Source organism: Lipotes vexillifer, unplaced genomic scaffold (genome assembly GCF_000442215.2).
Source record: "Lipotes vexillifer unplaced genomic scaffold, Lipotes_vexillifer_v1.1 scaffold22, whole genome shotgun sequence".
NCBI lineage: Eukaryota > Metazoa > Chordata > Mammalia > Artiodactyla > Lipotidae > Lipotes > Lipotes vexillifer.
The window spans coordinates 1413391-1433275 of record NW_006779050.1 but is presented as its reverse complement, the minus strand read 5'-3'; the positions used below and the strand labels follow the sequence as shown (position 1 = coordinate 1433275).

Genomic DNA, 19885 nt, shown 5'->3' with positions numbered 1-19885 from the left:
ATTTCTCCTACATACTCATTGGTTTATGACCTTTATTCTGAAATTTGTGAGATTTTTACAACATGAAATTGTTTATGACCGTTTGTTTTTGATTCCTCTGTTGTATTCACATCCTGGGGTTCTGGCTACCGTTACATAACTGAGTGGCCATTGGTAGCTGGTGGCTCTCACCAGCTCCACGTTCTATTTTCTTTCTGTATTTGGAGTCCTGCAGGAAAGACCTGCTGTATCTGTAAATCAGTAGAGGCGCAAAGGAGTGCCCACCTCTGCTCGAGGTTGGGAGAGCTTTCATTAAAGGAGAGAGGGCCTCTCTTGGATCATGAAGGATGAGTTGGAGGCCCCCGGGCAGCAGTGAGGCAGAGGTGCTTTCTGGTGGAGGGAACCTAAGGGCAGGGTCGTGGAGCCATGAAGCAGCGCGAGGCGGGAGCGCGCGGCTGGAGGAGAGCACGGGCTCAGCTCACTGCGCTCTAGGCACCTGGTATTGAGCAGTTATTTATTGGGCAGCCACCGTGTGCAAGTGTTGAGTGCTAGGGACCAGATCAGTGTCTGCTATCAAGGGATTCACATCTAAGAGCAGAGGTCGTTAGACAAGGATCCACGTGACACAGCTGACTTTGGTGTGAAGCAGCATAATAACAGCAGTAAAAGTCTAGGTCTAAGGTTTCAAAACAGAGGAAAGAAGACATTCATTTGGAAAAAGGCTTCATGGAGAGGGTAGCTTTTGAAATGGGCCTTGAATAGTGGATATAATTTCTTTGGACGTAATTAAGGGTTGAGGTTAAGAAAAAAGTGTTGTCCAGCAAATTGTGACCCTCAGGATAGTGGTAGTATTAATGAAGGTCAAGGAGAATTGGTTTTTAGGGTCAAGGTGTTGACTGTAGCTTAGGACAGAATATGCTGGTTTCATACATAGCTGGAATTATCCGAATGATTAAGATTCCAGAAAGAAAGGATATAAAGACAGAGAAAAAGAATACTGACAGCAGAACCTTGAAGGATACCTTTGTTCAAAGGCTGAGAAGATGGAGAGAATTAATATCGCTAAAAGGAACAGATAAGAGATAGAGATAAGAAATTGGAGAGTTTCAAAAAGGATGGTTTAGCTGGCACTGTGTAGGGCTGTGGAAAAGTAGAATATGGAGACAAAGAACAGGCATCGGCTTTAGCACTTAGAAGACCATTGATAAGTTATCTGTACATTCATACCACAGTAGTGGTGGAGGAAGCCTCATCGCTAGGGTTTAGGAATTGCATGGCTCGGGGAAAATGAGAGTGCAAAGTGTAGTGACGAGAGTGACATCTAACAAGCATTGTGCACCTTCTTTGTGCTTGGCATTGGTCTATACACTTTAAACGCTTTAACATCTTTAATTTTCACAACAATCTTATAAAATGGGCACTGTTGTTTTCCTTATCACAGATCAGGCAATCATAGATAAAGAGGCTGTATAACTTGTCCAAAGTTATGCAGTAAGTGGCTAAGCCAGGGTTTAAACCTAGGAAGTCCAGCTCTAGAACTCGCATTCCACATACCACTGTGCCCCCCCAGTAACTGAAAGACTTCTGTGGTGAAGCGAAGGCCAGCTTCAGGTGGCTAAGGAAGCTTGTGGGTGTCCCCCCTGCTTTTTAAACATTCTTTTTAACTTTTTAATTAATTAATTTGGTTGTGTTGGGTCTTCATTGCTGCACACGGGCTTTCTCTAGTTGCATTGAGTGGGGGCTACTCTTTGTTGCGGTGCTCAGGTTTCTCATTGCAGTGGTTTCTCTTGTTGTGGAGCTCGGGCTTTAGGCACGCGGGCTTCAGTAGTTGTGGCTCGCGGGCTCTAGAGCGCAGGCTCAGTAGTTGTGGCACACGGGCTTAGTTGCTCTGCGGCATGTGGGATCTTCCCGGACCAGGGATCAAACCCGTGTCCCCTGCATTGGCAGGCGGATTCCTAACCACTGCGCCACCAGGGAAGTCCCTAAACATTCTTTTTAAATGAAGACAGATCCTAGCCTGTTTGTAAAAATGGAAGGACACAGAAGAGGAAACCTGAAAATGAAAACCAAAAAGGGAACAAGTCATGAGATCAGAAGATGTAATTTTTAAAAGCAAAATAATTTACCTTTGGAGTCTGTACCTGTATCCAGCATTAGGCCTTGGACCCTTGCAGAAGGAGGAAGGGGCCTGCCTAGAGTAAAATCGTTAAGCTGTTGTGATATGCTAGGCACAGTCCCTAGTGTATATTAACTCTTTTAATCCTCTCAACAGCTCTGCTGCCCATTTTTATGGGTGAGGAGACAGCCTCTGGGGGTTAAGGAATTTTTCTGTCTCACAGTTGGCAGACGGGCTCCGGAGTCTGGCCCTTGCCCAACTCAGAGCTGTCTCAGACTGTTCCCCTCAGACCCAGCCATGCCTTTTGGGGTCAGGAACAGCCAGCACGTGAGCTCTGGATACAGGCGGCCCTAGCGTCAAAGCCCCATCACATCCAGACTTTGCTTACTGTTACAGTGCCTCCCCCAAAGGCTGTTGTGCAGACCAAATGGGGTAATTTATGAGCAGTGAAAGCTCTCTGAGAGCAGGGGATTTGTTTTGTTCCTCACCTTGTCCCAGGGCCTGGAGCAGCCGCGGCACGGTGTTGAGCCACGAGGAGGCAGTAGTAGTAAAGGGAACGCACGTAGAGCCGCGCTCAGCACGGGACTCTAAATGGTGCTTGCCCTCCACCCCAGGGCAGTGCGGGTGTTGGCGCGGGGGAGCAAAAGTGCTCACCTCTGAGAGGCCAAAGTTCTCGTCTGTGACCTCTGGTCATTTGGTGGAAAGCATTTCCTAATAATCTGCATTTTTTCATCCAAACTATTTGACAGCTTCCCCGCTGTCCAGATTGTTTATATACCCCAGTACAGTTACTTGGCTTCCAAGGAAAACACAGCACTTCTTGTTCTATTTTTTCTGTTTTTTGCCTTCAAACCCGCGTGTATCTGAAGCCATGAATGAAGATCTGACTGCTGGCCATGCGTAAGGTTGCATCAGCTTATTGAGCCAGTCTGGGATGAGAGTCGTGCAGCTTTGAGGTTGGACATGGATTGCAGGGGGGCAAGGGACAGGCTGCCTGCATGCTGCCTCTTTCCCGGTGGTAGCCCCTTTAGACACACAGCAGTAGGAGAGGAATACCAACCCCACTTGGAGTAGATGAATAGAATCAAAGAACATTAGACTCATCCTGTGGAAATGTTATCAGGCATCTAATACATACCAGGCAGTAGGCTAGATGTAGTTTGATCATTTACTTATTCAACAAATATATATTGAGTGCCCACCATGGACCAGGCACTGGGGTTTGCAAAGATGAATAGGACAGGAAGTTGCCCTCAAGATACTGCCAACCTTGTGTCTCTTGGGTATGTCTGCAAGAAATGATTGCAAGGAACTTGAGCATTCGGTTGGGTTACTCTCTGCAAGTGGGTAGGATGAAAATAACTGCTTTCTTTGAAATCAGTTGAAGCTGTGCTGTAACGGTAGTTTACTGCTATGCAACCAAGAGCTTCACCATGAGATGGAAAATATTTCAAGAATGTAAATTTCTTTTTCACTCGTATTTTTTCTACTCAGTCCGAACCAAATCCACTTTGGTTTTTTTTTTGGCTGTGCCGCGCAGCTTGTGGGATCTTAGTTTCCTGACCAGGGATTGAACCCAGGCTATGGCAGTGAAAGTGTCAAGTCCTAACCACTGGACCGCCAGGGAACTCCCCACTAACCATATCCACTTTGGGTTTAAACCAGAATGTCTTTCTCTAACTATATTTGTGGAATGGCTCTACCATAAGATTTCCTTCGTATTTTCTTGAAGCTTTATGAGTTAACCAAGGTAAGAAAAGCTGAAGTAGAAATTGTTAAAGGGATAACCATTTAGAGTATACAATTGTTGCTTTCTTACTACACCAGAAATACCAGTTTAGGCATTTTGGAGAGCCCAAAATTGTAGAAAATTCTGCAGTCAGTTGAGGTAGGGAAAAAAATTGAGCTAAGTTTCTACAAGAGCAGCCTCTTTCAGACCATTGAGGCACTGTGGGGCTGAGGGAAGTTTTGCAGAGTGAGGATGTGATCAGTGACACTGGGAAGATCTGTCTGTCTTCTTTCTCTCTGAGGTTCGGCCCCTCGCACATCCTGTATCTTCTGGTTGAGATGAGAAAGTAAACAGAAATTTTACACCCTCAGTAACTTTGACATGGGTCATTTGACACGTGCACTTTGCTCTTCTGGAACATTGCCTAGAGAGCCTTGATTTAATAGCTGGTTTTGGCTGCTGTCTACATACTGTATCATCTCTGGTGTGCTCATTTAGACGCCAGGATGAGCAAGGGGAGTGTGGGTGGGCAGCTGGCGGTGTTTATCAGAGGACTTTGGATAGGAGTGGAAAGTCAGCATTTAGGCTGAAAATGCTTTTTGGCCAGGGTTTTTCCCAGTTGAATTTTAGTGTTTTTGTAAGTCTCTCTTGGTTCACTTGAATTTTTGAGGGTCGCTTCCTCTCTAGGTTTGGTTCTGCTTGCAATTTAAAAAAAGTAATCATAAGGATAGCGTTATGGCTTATCTGCCACATAACCAAAAATGCCCTGTGACTGTCACAAACACGATTGATTATAATAACTCTGAAAGAGGCTTTCTAGAGAGATGGCATGATACCACCTCCTTCACTTATTCTGCTCTACCTCTTTAAGGTTAATACCTTGTTCCTTGGGAAGATGGCTCATTCCAGGTATACCTTCTTACCCAGCTTTCTGAGATCTGTTGCCTGACAGAATTCTTCACCATGTGGTTTTTATTTTCTTTGACATCCCACATATGGAGCTTTGTATTGTTGAGTGTTTTTTTTCCTTCATATTTTCTCAGTGGGATTATAACGTTTCAAAGCAGAAAGACACTGCCTTTGCTGTCTTTTTTTTTTTTTTTTGGTGGCCAGTTGCAGCTTCTGGGATGTTAGTTCCCCGACCAGGGATCAAACCAGTGTCCCCTGCAGTGGAAGCGCGGAGTCCTAACCACTGAACCAGTAGGGAAGTCCCTTGCTGTCTTTCTTTGTCTCTATTTCCTTCAGCTTTGGCACTGTCTTGTTCCAAATGTACTTGAGTTTTCCTCCCCAACCCCTTGAGGAGCAAAAAAGCCCGAGTGATGCTGGAGGTGAAGTGCGGGAGAGTGGATTGGGACCTGGGCAAAAGGGGGAACCTGAGGAATCCTGTCTGGCCTATTGAAAGGATGACCTCGGTCAGAGGTGAAAACCACTTGTGTTATTCCAGACAGACTGTCAGACAGAGGAACCAAGACAAAAAGGGAAGGTCCCCAAGCCAGCACCTCTGCTTGCCCCACCTTGCAGACGAGGTGCCCGACCAGTGGTCATCACACCTCCCTTCAGCTGTTGCCCCCCAGTGCTGCCTGCCTCAAAGCAGTTCAGTTTCATCACCAGCTGCATCTGGAATTTGAGATTTATTTTCTTAGTTTTCTGTGTCAGGGTTCCTCACCAAATTCCCCCTGCTTCTCCAGGTTTGGTGATTTACTTACAGGACCAGCATAGAGTCATCACCATGGTGGCTATAACTTAGTACAGGAAAAGGATATAGACCAGAACCAGCAAAGGGAAAAGGCGTGTGGGACAAAGTCTAGAGGAAATCAGGTGCCAGCTTCTCAAGTCCTCTCCCAGTGAAGTCACACAGGACACACTTAATTCCTCTAGCAGCAAGTTGTGACAGCACATGTGAAATGTTGTCTACTAGGGATGCTCATTAGAGACCCAGAGCCCAGGATTTTTATTGCGGCTGGTCACATAGGCACCCTCTTCCTGGCAAGCACCAAAATTTCAGACTCTCAGAAGGAAAGCAGTTGTGAGTGTAAACCATATTGCACAGTTTAGATACTGTGAGCAGGAACCCTCTCCAAATGTACGTTTCCAGACACCAGCCAAGAGCCTTTCTAAAGATAACAGTCTCACAGTGTGGTCTTTGCTGCACAGTTTCTAAACTTGCTCTTGCTTTTTTAGTTTGAATTTATTGAATTGGAGGTTCAGATTTGTGTCCAGTGATTTGAGGTGTTGGCAAGACGGGCCTTGGTCTGTTGTTGCTTAGGGAGAAACCTGGTCTGGACTGATGTGTGTTTAGCTTTCGGGGTGTTATTTTACTTTGACCTGCTGCTGCCTGCAGCCTGTGTTTGTGCCGACAGGGCAAGTTTGCTTCTTTCTTCTGTTTTTTTATCAAGATAACTCATTCCCTTACCCCCATTGCCCTGCTGTGGTTGTCAGACCTTCCGGTCCTGGCAGTGTTTCCTTTTCTCGGTTCCAGTCTCTGGGGCGTTGGCGGTGCTTATGCGGCCTACAGGCCCCACAGGCTCAGACTCGCAGTCCTAAGTGCAGCGTTCTCAGGGAGACGCTGTTGTTAATTAACTTCCATCTAAAACCTGTCTTATCGTTTTTAGAAGTGTTCCTTGGAAATCTTTCTTTGGGATATGAACCTTTTTTCCTTTGCGTTTTTCTCTTCTGTTTGTTTCTTTTCCTCTTTGGTTTTCAACTTTGAGTTTTTAGTTGCCTGGTTTCCAGAATCACATCATGATGGTGGTTTAGAACTACTCTTTACTGTCATCTCTGGGCACGTTTGTTTCTGCTAACCTGCCCCTCTTTTACGTACCACTGGTCCACAGATGTTCCAAAGCCAGTGGTTCTATGGGGTCTCTCCAGACCCTGAGAGGCATCTCAGTTGTGCTGTTAACTTGCGTCATTGATGTTTGTTTTAGGCCATATGTGTCCTATTACTTATGGCTTGAACTGAGTATAACACCTACCTGTAATATGAAATAAAAAATGTATCTGCCTTTTCCACAGTTTTTGCCAAATCTGTTGGCAAACTGTGATGAAGTAGGTAGGGCTTGACTTGTCATTGATTGTGGCTAAACTAGGCTGGCTCCATGTGAACTTGGGGCAGCTTCCCTAAACGTACCCTCAGGATTTAACCAAGATGGGCAAGGGGACGGGAGGGGAATTTTCCTTTTAAATTGGTTGATGACAAGACCTAGTTTCCTGGGAGTCTTGTCACTAATTAGCCCTTGGGGACATGAGTCTTTTTGCCACCATTGTTAAAGTCTTACCCATTGCTGCCTTAAGGACTGCAGCGGAGATGAGCCACGGGTCAATCTGCACAAGCTGGGCCAGCTCTAAGGAAGCAAGGTGGTTGGGGAGGGAGTAGGTGCTCTGTGAATGGGCTGTTGAACACTTGGGATAGGACTGGTGTAACTGAGGAGCTGAGTTTTTAATTTTACTTAATTTCAGTTAATTTAAATCGTCCTGTGTGGCTAGTGGCTTCTGTGTTGGACAGCGCAGCCCGGGGTAGTGGTTACAGTGTGGCCTTCAGAACCTTGATTCAGATCCCAGCTCTGCGGCCTACCTATTGTGTGACCGTGGGCACATTTCTTAACCTTGTAAGGTTGTTTTGAGAATTGTCATCGTGTTAAGGGTTTAGAGCAGTGCCTGGGAAGAAGTAAGAAGTGTGTGTTTAATTACTGTTGGTTTATTATGTTTATTCGGTATTTTGAGTGGAATGGTGTTAGAGTTCATGTAGAATATGAAACTTTACTGTTTCTTTGTTTTTGTTTTGAGCCACGCCACACGGCTCACAGGATCTTAGTTCCCCAATCAGGGATTGAACCTGCACCCCAGTGGTGAAAGCGCGGAGTCCTAACCACTGGACCACCAGGGAATTCCCATCTACTGGGTTTTTTTTTTTTAACTTTTATGTTTTCTTGTTTTGTTTTGTTTTTTTTTGCTCCAGGTTGCTGCAGCAACTGGCCACACAGTAGTGTTGGTGGACCAGACAGAGGACATCCTGGCAAAATCTAGAAGGGGAATTGAGGAAAGCCTTCGGAAAGTGGCCAAGAAGAAGTTTGCAGAAAACCCCAAGGTAATTTCCTGTCATCAGTGTCCTCAAGACCCGTCCTGTGACCACTTCACATTTGTGAGGGCGTTCTCGCCTTTGCTTGCTTTTTCAATTCGTTTGAATTGAAACCTTAGGCCAGTATAATAGGCCTAACTTTAGGCCAGTATAATAACATAATCACTAAATATTCCATGAGAAATATTGGGGTGAAATAAAATTAATTTTACCTGTTTCTTTTTGCTTGTTAAAATGCAACCAGTAGAAATTTTAAATCGCCTATCGTCTTGGCGTTGTATTTCTGTTGAACAGCTCTGAGAGTTGTTTATTTCTTGATGACTTTGGGTGCCTTTAGCTGATTGTGACCATTTTGAATCCTCATGGGCAAATTACATTTTGAAGTAAAATGGCAGCTAATAAGGGCACTGTTTCTGCCCTAACTGAGGTCTCTTTGTGGAAACCTGGAGGCACAAATGAGGAAAAGACAGGACTGCGAGCTCTTTTAGAGCAGAGACTGTGTCTGGCGTGCTTTTGAACCACCCGTTGCCGGCACATGATGGGCGATCATTATTTGACGAGCGACTGCTGAGTTCAGCTTTCTTACTCCTCGCTCCTGCCCTTACTTGGCTGTTCCCTGCCTCCTACTAGAGGGATATAGTCAGCACCACCTCTCAGACTCATGGGTGGGGCTGAGCTCAGCCTTTACCCTTTTCTGGAAGACAAATTACAGGCTTCCAAGAAGCCCGTCATGTAACAGTACATGGCTGGCTGGCTGTTCGCTCGGAACAGATAGAACAGGCCAACACAGGTGCTGTGAACAAACAGTTTAGTGACTGGAGCAGAGCTAAGAGCTTGAAAGATTATGACTGACACATGACAGTGTGCTGACCAGCAGTTGGGATTGTGCACAGGCTGATTCTTGCCCTGGTGTCCAGAAGTATATTGAGATGCTGTCTTCCCTAAGAAGAAACGTAGGGAGTTTTATTTCTCAGAATTTCAGGACACATTCAAGTTGTGTCTGGGGTATCCTCGCCTTCCTCTCTCCTCTTGCCTTAGCAGCAAGTCACACACCATTTTCCAGTGAGCCCAGTGACTGTTCTCTTCTTACTCCACTGCATTAGGCTGGTGATGAGTTCATGGAGAAGACCCTAAGCAGCATATTGACCAGCATGGACGCAGCATCCGTGGTCCACAGCACAGACCTGGTGGTGGAGGCCATCGTAGAGAATCTGAGGGTGAAGAGCGAGCTCTTCAAGAGGCTGGACAAGTTTGCTGCCGAGTACGTGATCTCTGGGAGATCTTGTAGGGTCTTCGGGCTTCCTCTTGGGCGCTTGGGCTTTTCTCCTGGGAAGGAGTCTTCTAAGCCTTTTTATTACCCTGCAGCTGTTTCCAGAAGAGCTGACACTGTTTCCTTTGTTCTCCATCCTCCACCCCCAGTTTGCTTCCCGAGCCTTGGGCTGCCCTGATCTGACCCTTGTCCCCAAATTAGGGTGGAATTTTCCATGTGAAATGGAGGGCCCATCCAGGGACAGGCCTTCATCTCTTGCAGCGTCTTTGTCTTGGGCCCTCCCAGGCCAGAGGATGGAGGCACTCGGACATGTCCTTAAATGTCTGCTGAGCAACCTCAGAGCAATTTGGTGTGTCCCCTCTTTTGGGTGGAACCAACAGAATGATGTAATTGAAGGGAATGCTTCTCTGTCTACACAGTTTTCTAGGACCCTCCTGCTTTGAGCTTTCTGTGGGTTAAATCACAACACTCTTGGGAGCCTTTAAGAAGCACTGAGTTCTTACTCAGCTTCCTGGCAAAGGGTGGGAGAGGAGAGCCAGCCTCATGCAGGTCAGGCACAGGGCCGCCAGGCTCAGGACTGTCTGTGCAGTGTCAGCAAGCTGTGCACATGTGCAGCTCTAGTTCTGCGTGTGGCTCTTGGTGATACTGACACCTGATGTATTCATTCATGCTCTTGTGGTTTTCCTGGCCATGCTTCACCCTTCTTGGTTGGGACTCAAAGTCAAATAAGATTATATGACAACAGTAATTCTTAGGCAGCCACCAGTGAGCACTGGCTAAAGAGAAACACTTGCATACCAGCCTGCTGGGTTGTCAGCCCTTAGAGCTCTATGGTCTGGTGGCTGGAGAGGCCCTGCCCTGACAAAGAGAAGAGGCCTGTCTTTCTGTCACCTGTGTTTCACTCTGCTGACCAGCATGCTCATGTGCTTTACACGGGCATTTAGGGGCTGCAGCACCATCTACAGAAACAGAAGTCTGTGTTGGTAGGGGTGTTGACTCCCACGTCAGCGGAGAGCCCTCTGAGTCAGTAAAGCACCCACCCCCAGAAAAGGGAGTATTGTCAAGCAGTTTGGTCTTTATTGGAATGTTGGTCATTCCCTCGTGACAGTGACGGGTCTGACTGCCCTCTTTTGTCAGCGTCGAGTAAGGGAAGGACTGTTAGGGGAAAGTCAGGTGGCCTGGGGCCAGGCCCCCCGCCACTTCCCTCTCTGACCTTGGACAGTCATGAACCCCCTCTGGCCCTCAGTTTTATCATCTGTCATTTGAGTTCATGAGTTAGGGGTAAATAATTTCCAAGACCTTCCCAGTTCTAACTCTAAGACTAGTTGCCCTGTCTGTGAAATAGGGGTAGTGGTACCTATTGCCCAGGGTTGTTTGGGAAACTCGTGTAACTCAGCTCACATTTGCGGAGAGCTCCTGTATGTCAGGCACTACACTAGCCTCGTTCACCTAAGTTCATGTCATAAAACAGGTGTGTCGCGTGACGGGACCCGTAGGCACGCGCCGTAGGTGTGACTTGCTTCTGGCCCCGCCATCCTTCTCCACACTCCCGTTTTCATTTCAGATCTCAGCGCCTCTGTTGAATGTTACTGAATTGCTGTTGTGTTTTTTTATTGATGAAACAGCTTGATTGAGATACTTTACTGCTTAGTTTTGCAGTTAGATCCTTATAATGGGAGATGAAAATACATTCCAGTGATAAAGTTCCACTTGGAAGCCCTGATAAAACAGTTGCATCCTGGAAGAGAGCACACATTCCCTAGCTGCAGTATAAGACGTGCAGATGAAAAGCTTCCCTAAGGCCCGTGGCCCACCCCAGCTGAGCCCTGGCTGCCCGCTTTTGACAAAGCACGGGCTCTCCTCTGGAACAGTCCACCACCCCCTCTAGTCTCCTTCACACCTGGGGGTGTTTCCAGTGACCATCATGCTTGTGCTGTTGATTTTCTGTTAGTGCATTTAAGAGGAAAGTTTTTTTGGTACGTGAATATCAGAAAGGGAAAAACAAAAGATGGTGCTAGAGAGTCAGGTGTTTCAAGGAAAATGTGAGAGTGTGCTTTTTTGTGGAAGATAATATGTACATACATCGTGTTTGTGTTGAAGGAAGGCAGTGTGAGACACTGTTAGTAGCAGGGCCAGCCTGGCCGATTGGGAGAGGTGGCAGTGGAGGTCTGTCGGCAGGAGACATCTTTCTCCTTCTGGTAATATGTGTGCTGGGAGTGTCCTGGGTTGGAGACACTCGACACTGGGCCCTGATGTACAGTCTTCCTTCTGTATCTGTCAGGGTTGGTTCCAGGACCCCCTGTGAATACCAAAATCTGAGGATGCTCGAGTCCCTTACATAAAGTGGTGTAGTATTTGCATGTAATCTACGCAATCCCCCATATACTTTAAATCATCTCTAGATTACTTATAATATCTGATACAATGTAATGCTATGTAGACTTCCCTGGCAGTCCAGTGGTTAAGACTTTGCCTTCCAGTGCAGCGGGTGCAGGTTCGATCCCTGATCGGGGAGCTAAGATCCCACATGCCTCGCGGACCAAAAAGAACCCAAAAAAACATGAACAGCAGAAGCAGTATTGTAATAAATTCAGTTAAGACTTAAAAAAAAATGGTCCACATCAGTGTAAATGCTATGTAAATCACATAGCAAGTCCAAGTTTTGCTTTTTGGAATTTTTTTTTTTTTTGGAATATTTTTGATCCGGGTTGGCAGAACCTGTGGATCCTGAGGGCCGACTGTAACTTCATTGTTTGACGAAACATGCTCTCCAGTCAGTGTGCCTTTGTTTCCCCTTTTTGCAGATGAGTTGCCCTTCACATGTCCTATAAAAAGATGCCACACTCATCAAAGATGAGTGTGTAACCCTCACCTTTGAGATAGCCCTTTCTTTTCTTAAGGGGGGGTAAGGAACCCCTGCTAGCACAGCCTTGGGTTGTGGAGACCCTGCTGCTGTGTTTCAGGGCATGTCAGCCACTCCTTGTTACTGCAGAGGGTCTCCTTGCCTTCTGTGATGGGGGATGGTTTATATCATGTGACGGGATAATTTATATTATTTTCCCCAGACCAAAAAGCAAGAAACTTTGAAAGCTAGAATTTTAAACCTTAAAAAAAGTCTTTTTTTTTTTTTTTTTTAAAGGACAAGCCCCTCTAGCTGGCCTTTAAGTTGGCCAACTTAGAAGTTGTTTGAGAAAGGTCAGTGTTCTTGTGCCGTAAAAGTGAAATGCTGTTTATGTCAGAAAGTGTTCTGCCTATGCTTTCCTCTAAGAGTTTTATAGTGTCCAGTCTTATATTGAGGTCTTTAATGCATTTTGAGTTTATTTTTGTGTATGGTGTTAGGGTGTATTCTAATTTCATTTTTTTTTTTTTTTTGCAGTCATTTTTGTGTGCTTTTATTTTTTTTTTAATGGGCTAGATTGAGAATCTGCTTTATTTTTTTGTGTTTTTTTTTTTTTTATACAGCAGGTTCTTATTAGTCATCCATTTTATACACATCAGTGTATACATGTCAATCCCAATCTCCCAATTCATCACACCACCACCCCCTGCCACTTTCCCCCCTTGGTGTCCATACGTTTGTTCTCTACATCTGTGTCTCTATTGCTGCCTTGCAAACCGGTTCATCTGTGCCATTTTTCTAGATTCCACATATATGTGTTAATACACGATATTTGTTTTTCTGACTTACTTCACTCTGTATGACAGTCTCTAGGTCCATCCACGTCTCTACAGATGACCCAGTTTCATTCCTTTTTACGGCTGAGCAATATTCCATTGTATGTACCACGTCTTCTTTATCCATTCGTCTGTCGTTGGGCATTTAGGTTGCCTCCATGACTTGGCTATTGTAAATAGTGCTGCACTGAACATTGGGGTGCATGTGTCTTTTTGAATTATGGTTTTCTCTGGGTATATATATGCCCAGTAGTGGGATTGCTGGGGTGTGGTCTAATTTCATTCTTTTACATGTAGCCGTCCAGTTTTCCCAGCACCACTTATTAAAGAGACTGTCTTTTCTCCATTGTATATTCTTGCATCCTTTGTCATAGATTACGTGACCACAGATACATGAGTTTATCTCTGGACTTTCTATCCTGTTCCATTGATCTATAAATCACAGCAAGATCTTTTTCAATCCACCTACTAGAGTAATGAAAAGAAAAATGAAAATAAACAAATGGGACCTGATTAAACTTAAAAGCTTTTACACAGCAAAGGAAACCGTAAACAAAACGAAAAGACAACCCTCAGAATGGGAAAAAATATTTGCAAATGAAGCAACCGACAAGGGATTAATCTCCAAAATATACAAACAGCTCATGCAGCTCAATATCAAAAAAAAACCAACCCAGTCAGAAAATGGGTGGAAGATCTAAGTAGACATTTCTCCAAAGAAGACATACAGATGGTTAAAAAGCACATGAAAAGATGCTCAACATCACTAATTATTAGAGAATTGCAAATCAAAACTACAATGAGGTATCACCTCACACGGGTCAGAATGACCATCATCAAAAAAATCCACAAACAGTAAATGCTAAAGAGGGTGTGGGGAAAAGGGAACCCTCCTACATTGTTGGTGGGAATGTATACTGGTACAGCCACTGTGGAGTATAGAGGTTCCTTAAAAAACTAAAAATAGAGCTACCATATGATCCAGCAATCCCACTCCTGGCCATATTTCCAGAGAAAACCTTAATTCAAAAAGATACATGCACCCCAATGTTCACTGCAGCACTATTCACAATAGCCAGCACATGGAAGCAACCTGAATGCCCATCAACAGGGGAATGGATAAAGGAGATGTGGTACATACAATGGAGTATTACTCAGCCATAAAAAAGGATGAAATAATGCCATTTGCAACAACATGGATGGACCTAGAGATTGTCATACTGACTGAAGTCAGACAGAGAAAGACAAATATGATAATCACTTATATGTGGAATCTAAAAAAAGGCTGCAAATGAACTTATGTACAAAACAGAAATAGAGTTAAAGATGTCGAAAATACACTTATGGTTATGGGGTGGGGGAGTAAGGGGCGGGGAGGGATAAATTGGAAGATTGGGACTGACACATACACACTGCTATATATAAAATAGGAAACTAATAAGGACCTACTGTGTAGCACTGGGAACTTTACTCAGTACTCTGTAATGGGAAAAGAATCTAAAAAAGAGTGGGTATACATATATGTAGGACTGATTTACTTTGCTGTGCACCTGAAACTAACACAACAACATTGTAAATCAACTATGCCCCAACAAAAATTAAAAAAAAACAGTTAAGTGCTTTCCTGGGCTGAGCACACGAAGGGTCTTCCTTCAGTCTCTGGTAGCCACCACCTAGCACACCAGGTGCTTTCACCTCACTCACCTCTTCCCAAATTACTAGTTTCTTCTCCCTTCCCTTCTCCTTCCCTCTTGCCCCTGATTTCAGGCAGATTGTAGTATTGCCTTTTGAGCAAGCAGGAACCCCGCAGTCAGTCTGGTCGTAAGGAACCACTCCCCTTCCTGCGCTGTGACCAGGCCCTTGTGGTTGTAGTTAGCATTAGGCCATTTTGTGTACATTTATCCACGAGGTGGTGCTGTAGGAAAGCTGGTAAGTCTTGCCTGTCTCTTTAAATATTTGCCTGTCATGCCTTTGGCACCCCACTTTACTGAGGTCTTAAAAAATTAAATTGGGTTTAAGTCAGTATGGATTTTTTAAATTAATAATTTAATATTTTATATACTCAAAAGAAGGTGGTACTGCTTTTTTAAGGAGATTTTATAATAAGGAGAATGCCTTGAACTACATTTATCATGTGTATACGTGTATCCTTCCTTCCCCGAGTCTACTAGTGTAACCTTAAAACTTCTTTTGGACCATGTTGGTTTTTGTCTGTTTTCATTTTAATTCCCAGTCAATGGAAAAGTAAAGCTTTTCACTTGAGGGGAAAAGATTGTAGTTCATGTTTATGTCACATGTTTCTTGTTAAGGAGTCAGGTGTCTCTTCACAGTTTTTTGCTTATTTTGAGTGTCTGTGATACATCCTGTTTTTCCTTAGTCTTTGTTCACTTGGAGTTTCATCTTGTGACTGACGTTGTTGCCTCCTTTTGTTTCTCACATACTGTGTGAATTAGATAATGCAAGTAGCCAGGAGAAATTTTGCTCCCTAAAATTAAGGAAGGTTTGGTAAAGACTACGTAGGCTTTTGGAACAGGTAACTTTTGAATTTAAAATTTCAAAATTTAAATGAAACAGGTCACTTGATTTCAGCCTCTTGTGTGAAGCTGTGTCTTTTCTCAGACTTCCTCTAGGGTCAGGAAAGGACAGGACCTGGGCAGTAAGCAGTCACCTTGTGCGTTGCACCTGAGAGGGGTCCTGACTGTTTCCAAAGGTGGGACGTATTCCAATGCTCCGCTGTCTTTCTCTCCACAGACACACAATCTTTGCCAGCAACACTTCCTCTTTGCAGATCACAAGCATAGCCAATGCCACCACCAGACAGGACCGATTTGCCGGGCTCCATTTCTTCAACCCAGTGCCCCTGATGAAACTTGTGGAGGTCAGTGGGTATCTGCTTGTGCGTGCGTGCTTTTGCTCTGCCAGCCCTCAGCCCCTGCTTCTGTGAGTCGCACCCTCCCTGCCACTGGGGGTTGCACTGGATAGATTTTAGTGGCAGGGTGGAGGGTTGTCCTTGTGCTTGGGTTTCTCTGGCCAGACTCCTTTCAGAGCCAAAGGAAGAAACAGCAGCTAATATCTAGGAAGGCCCCTGTGCTTTGTTTCTTTGCAGCCCTGTGTTCTGACCAGTGATGTCCAGGAGGGCTGTTAACTTTGTGGAATGTCACTTACTTGTTTGTGCCATAGCTGATGGGTAGTGTAGAGAGAGGCATCAGACTGTGAAGGCAGCACTAAAGACCACTAGCTTGATGAGACCACGGAGGGGAGAGCCACCCATGTTCATATTGTCTTGTCCAGGTCAGTTTGTCTAGGCTGGATGTGGAATTCTGTTAGAAGCCTGGTTTCCCACAGGAGCCGCTGTAATATGCCCTGACCGCTGTTCCCGGGGTGAATTCAGCCCCAGGTAACAGGGCCTTGATATTGTCACCAGGGGAGGCACAGCTCCCGTGTGTTGTAATCAGACCTATTAAAGCAGCTAGTGGGAAGCAGCCGCATAGCACAGGGAGATCAGCTCCGTGCTTTGTGACCACCTAGAGGGGTGGGATAGGGACGGTGGGGGGGAGACACAAGAGGGCGGGGATATGGGGATATATGTATATGTATAGCTGATTCACTTTGTTATACAGCAGAAACTAGCACACCATTGTCAAGCAATTATGCTCCAATAAAGGTGTTGAAAAAAAAAATAAAAGAGCAGCTTCCAGTAGCCTTGAACCTCCCAACCTCAAACCTGGGAGGTGGAGGAAAGTGGCCAGGGAGGGCTGCCAGCGATCCTGTTTGGGCTGCTTCTGCTTGCTTGCTTGGAGTCTTAGGTACCAGGGAGGTGGAGTCACTGTAGATAATTTGCACCTGAAATGTGGCAACTTGCCATTGGTAGGGGGGGCTTATTACAGGGTCTGAGGAGCAGCTGCTTATTAAAGTAGCATTTGTGCTGAGGCTGCGGAGTTACTGCCACGCGCGAAGCGTGGTGCTGTGGATCCAGGCAGGCCTCCGGAGACCGGCCGGGGCTCCCTGGGCGCGCGGCGGGGTCTCTTTCTCCACTGCTGCCTTCTTCTCCAGGCCCCTTCCCCTCACGTGTCCCCTCCCCCCCACAACATAAGCATTAGCATCTAGTTTAAGGGTGACTACGTTTTCTTACAGTTCTCTTTCAAGGACGACTCTGACCCGTCTTGAGATAGGAATTATCTGTTCCACTAACATTGCTTCTTAGTTTCTTCCAATTTACTGCCAAACCCCTAAGGCTGTTTTTGAAGAAGTTAGGGAATGAAAGGGAGGGGCACAGGGACTAGAAGAAACAGCATTTCTCCTTATGCATAAAAGAGCAAGGAAGTGGAATGGAATTGTCAACATTTCAGTACTTAGGGGCTAATTACTTTTTTGGTTACCATATCATGCACATAATGTGTTTCGAAGATACAGACAAATTTTGTAGATTTACTTCAAACTGTAATACTGTTTTCAACTGCATTTATCTGATAATGTCCATCTGTGTCTTTGGAAATATGGCACCTTGATTGTTAACAGTTAATGCTTGGCAATTGTTAACATTTTCTAGAAAGTGTTTTCCAAAAGTGCTCTTCTTTATGCAACTTTTATTCAACTTGAGCATTCATGTATGTGTTGCTGGTGGTAAGCACCACAATGAACAATAAGTTGAGTGGCTCTTCTTTACTTGGGGCTGGGCTCAATTAATGTGTGTATATGTATATTTTTTCAGACCCTGTGTTGGAACAGAATATATGTAGCACATTGCTGTTTGTTGAACGAATGAGTAAATATGCATCCTTCCTGTTAAAAAAAAAAAAAAAACGTATAGTATTGACTCCTTTAAGCCAACAAATTAGTTTTTTAAACTCAGTAATTAGCAGCCCTTGTCCTAGCTCAATCTATACGGTTCTGATGGAGGTGGTTTTATACCTCCTCTTGAATAATTCTCCTATTGCTGTTTGATTTGTGATGCCTGCAGAGCAGTTTCTGGCCCATCTCATCCCATTCCTCAACCCCATCTTCATGGTGCTTTTTTCTGTTTACACTCATTTACTTCCCTTAGTGCCATAATGTAGCCCCACACCCCAAGCTGTGACCACATTAAAACATGAATGATAATGATTCTCTCCATTTATATAGAGCTTTTCATCCTGCACAGACACTAGCTCATTACACCATATAGCCCTCTTAAAAGAGGGAGGATGTGTCAAATATCATCATCCCAATTTCATATAAGAAAGGTGAGGCACAGAGGGTTGATTTGACTTGCCTAGGCTCGTATAAAGGGTCCGATGTAGAAGCCAAGCCTGTTTGCTTTGACTCTGGTTGAAGTCCCTTAACTGGCATTTAAATTGTATATTTAATTTATATATTTTTTTAAGTTTATAAATTTATTCATTTATTTTTGGCTGTGTTGGGTCTTCGTTGCTGTGCGTGGGCTTTCTACAGTTGTGGTGCGTGGGCTTCTCATTGCAGTGGCTTTTCTTGCTGTGGAGCACGGGCTCTAGGAAAGCGGGCTTCAGTAGTTGGTGGCACGCGGGCTCAGTAGTTGTAGCTTGCAGGCTCTAGAGTGCAGGCTCAGTAGCTGTGGCACACGGGCTTAGTTGCTCTGCGGCATGTGGGATCCTCCCGGACCAGGGATCAAACCCGTGTCCCCTGCATTGGCAAGCGGACTCTTAACTACTGTGCCACCAGGGAAGTCCCTATTTTTTTAAGTTTAAATTCATCTGGGTCTCTCTCCATTTGCTGAAATCTAATTGCTGACAACGCCTGAGAGTTGACTGCCAGGTGTGGCCCATGGTGCTGACTTCCGTAGAGCCCAGCAGCTACTGTGAACAGGGTAGCAGTCATACTCTGGCAGTGCACCTCATAGAGAAGATCAGGAGGACGGCTAGGGGCCTTCCTGAGGCTCCTGGCAGGTGGCAGGCCCCAGCCATTGGCTGGTATTTGCTGGTTATGAAAGCCTTCCTCTGGGATGAGCCTGTCCTGAGGCAAAGGGAGCTGTTGGGCTTTGGGGCATCTGTGTGGGAGAGGGCGCAGTAATGGGGGGATTACTCATCTCAGAGTCCACAGGACCTGGGTGACCTGAGTGCACCTCTGTTTTCCTGAGGCTCCTTCTCATCTGTATGCTAAGAGAAGGTGTAACTTCATGCAGAGTACTTTAAGGGCAGTTGTTACACTCTAGTAGACTTCCAGTTACCTCCCTGAAATAATTAACAGTAGCAAGTAAAACCCTAATAAAAGACAGCATTTACTGAGCACTGCAGCCCTCGTAGAAGCTGCCCTTAATGCTTTACTTCCTAATCTAATTCCATTCTCACCTTAACTCCTTGAGGTAGGTAGAGTGATTTAAATGTCATTTCAATTTCAAGAAACACTGCCAGGGTCACAGAGCCAGTAAGTGGTGTGATTGGTATTTGAATCCAGGTCTGTCTCGGTGACAAAACCTGTAGAACTCTCCTGCGCGCGCACGCGCACACACACACACACACACACACACACAAACACACACACACTTGTATGGTTTTTTTTTAATATATTTATTATTTTTGGCTGCGTTGGGTCTTCATTGCTGCGCGCGGGCTTTCTCTAGTTGCGGCGAGCAGGGGCTTCTCTTTGTTGCGGTGCGCGGGCTTCTCATTGCGGTGGCTTCTCTTATTGTGGAGCACGGGCTCTAGGCCCATGGGCTTCAGCAGTTGCAGCACGCAGGCTCAGTCGTTGTGGCTCATGGGCTGTAGAGTGCAGGCTCAGTAGTTGTGGCGCACGGGCTTAATTGCTCTGCGGCATGTGGGATCTTCCCAGACCAGGGCTCGAACCCATGACCCCTACATTGGCAGGCGATTCTTAACCACTGCACCACCAGGGAAGTCCCCACATTTATATTTTAAGCCTTGATTTTGTGTGTTCTGCCGTAGTCCACTATCTTAAAGTGGACGTTTTGTTTCTGGCTTGAAATCCTTCTAATCTGAAACTAAAATTATTTTTGCCACCTGTGTGGCAATATTTGATCAGTGTTTCCTTGAACTGTTCTATTGAGATTGTTTGCTGACTTTCTGA

General features: G+C 45.3%; 1 protein-coding gene across 1 annotated transcript in view; it reads left to right on the top strand.

The window, feature by feature from the left end:
* Positions 1 to 19885, top strand: part of HADH (hydroxyacyl-CoA dehydrogenase) — a 48007-nt gene that overhangs the window by 15845 nt on the left and 12277 nt on the right. The window contains 3 exon segments of the mRNA XM_007452147.1: positions 7783 to 7911; positions 9006 to 9163; positions 15599 to 15725. Of these exon segments, the coding sequence (XP_007452209.1) occupies positions 7783 to 7911; positions 9006 to 9163; positions 15599 to 15725 (414 nt within the window).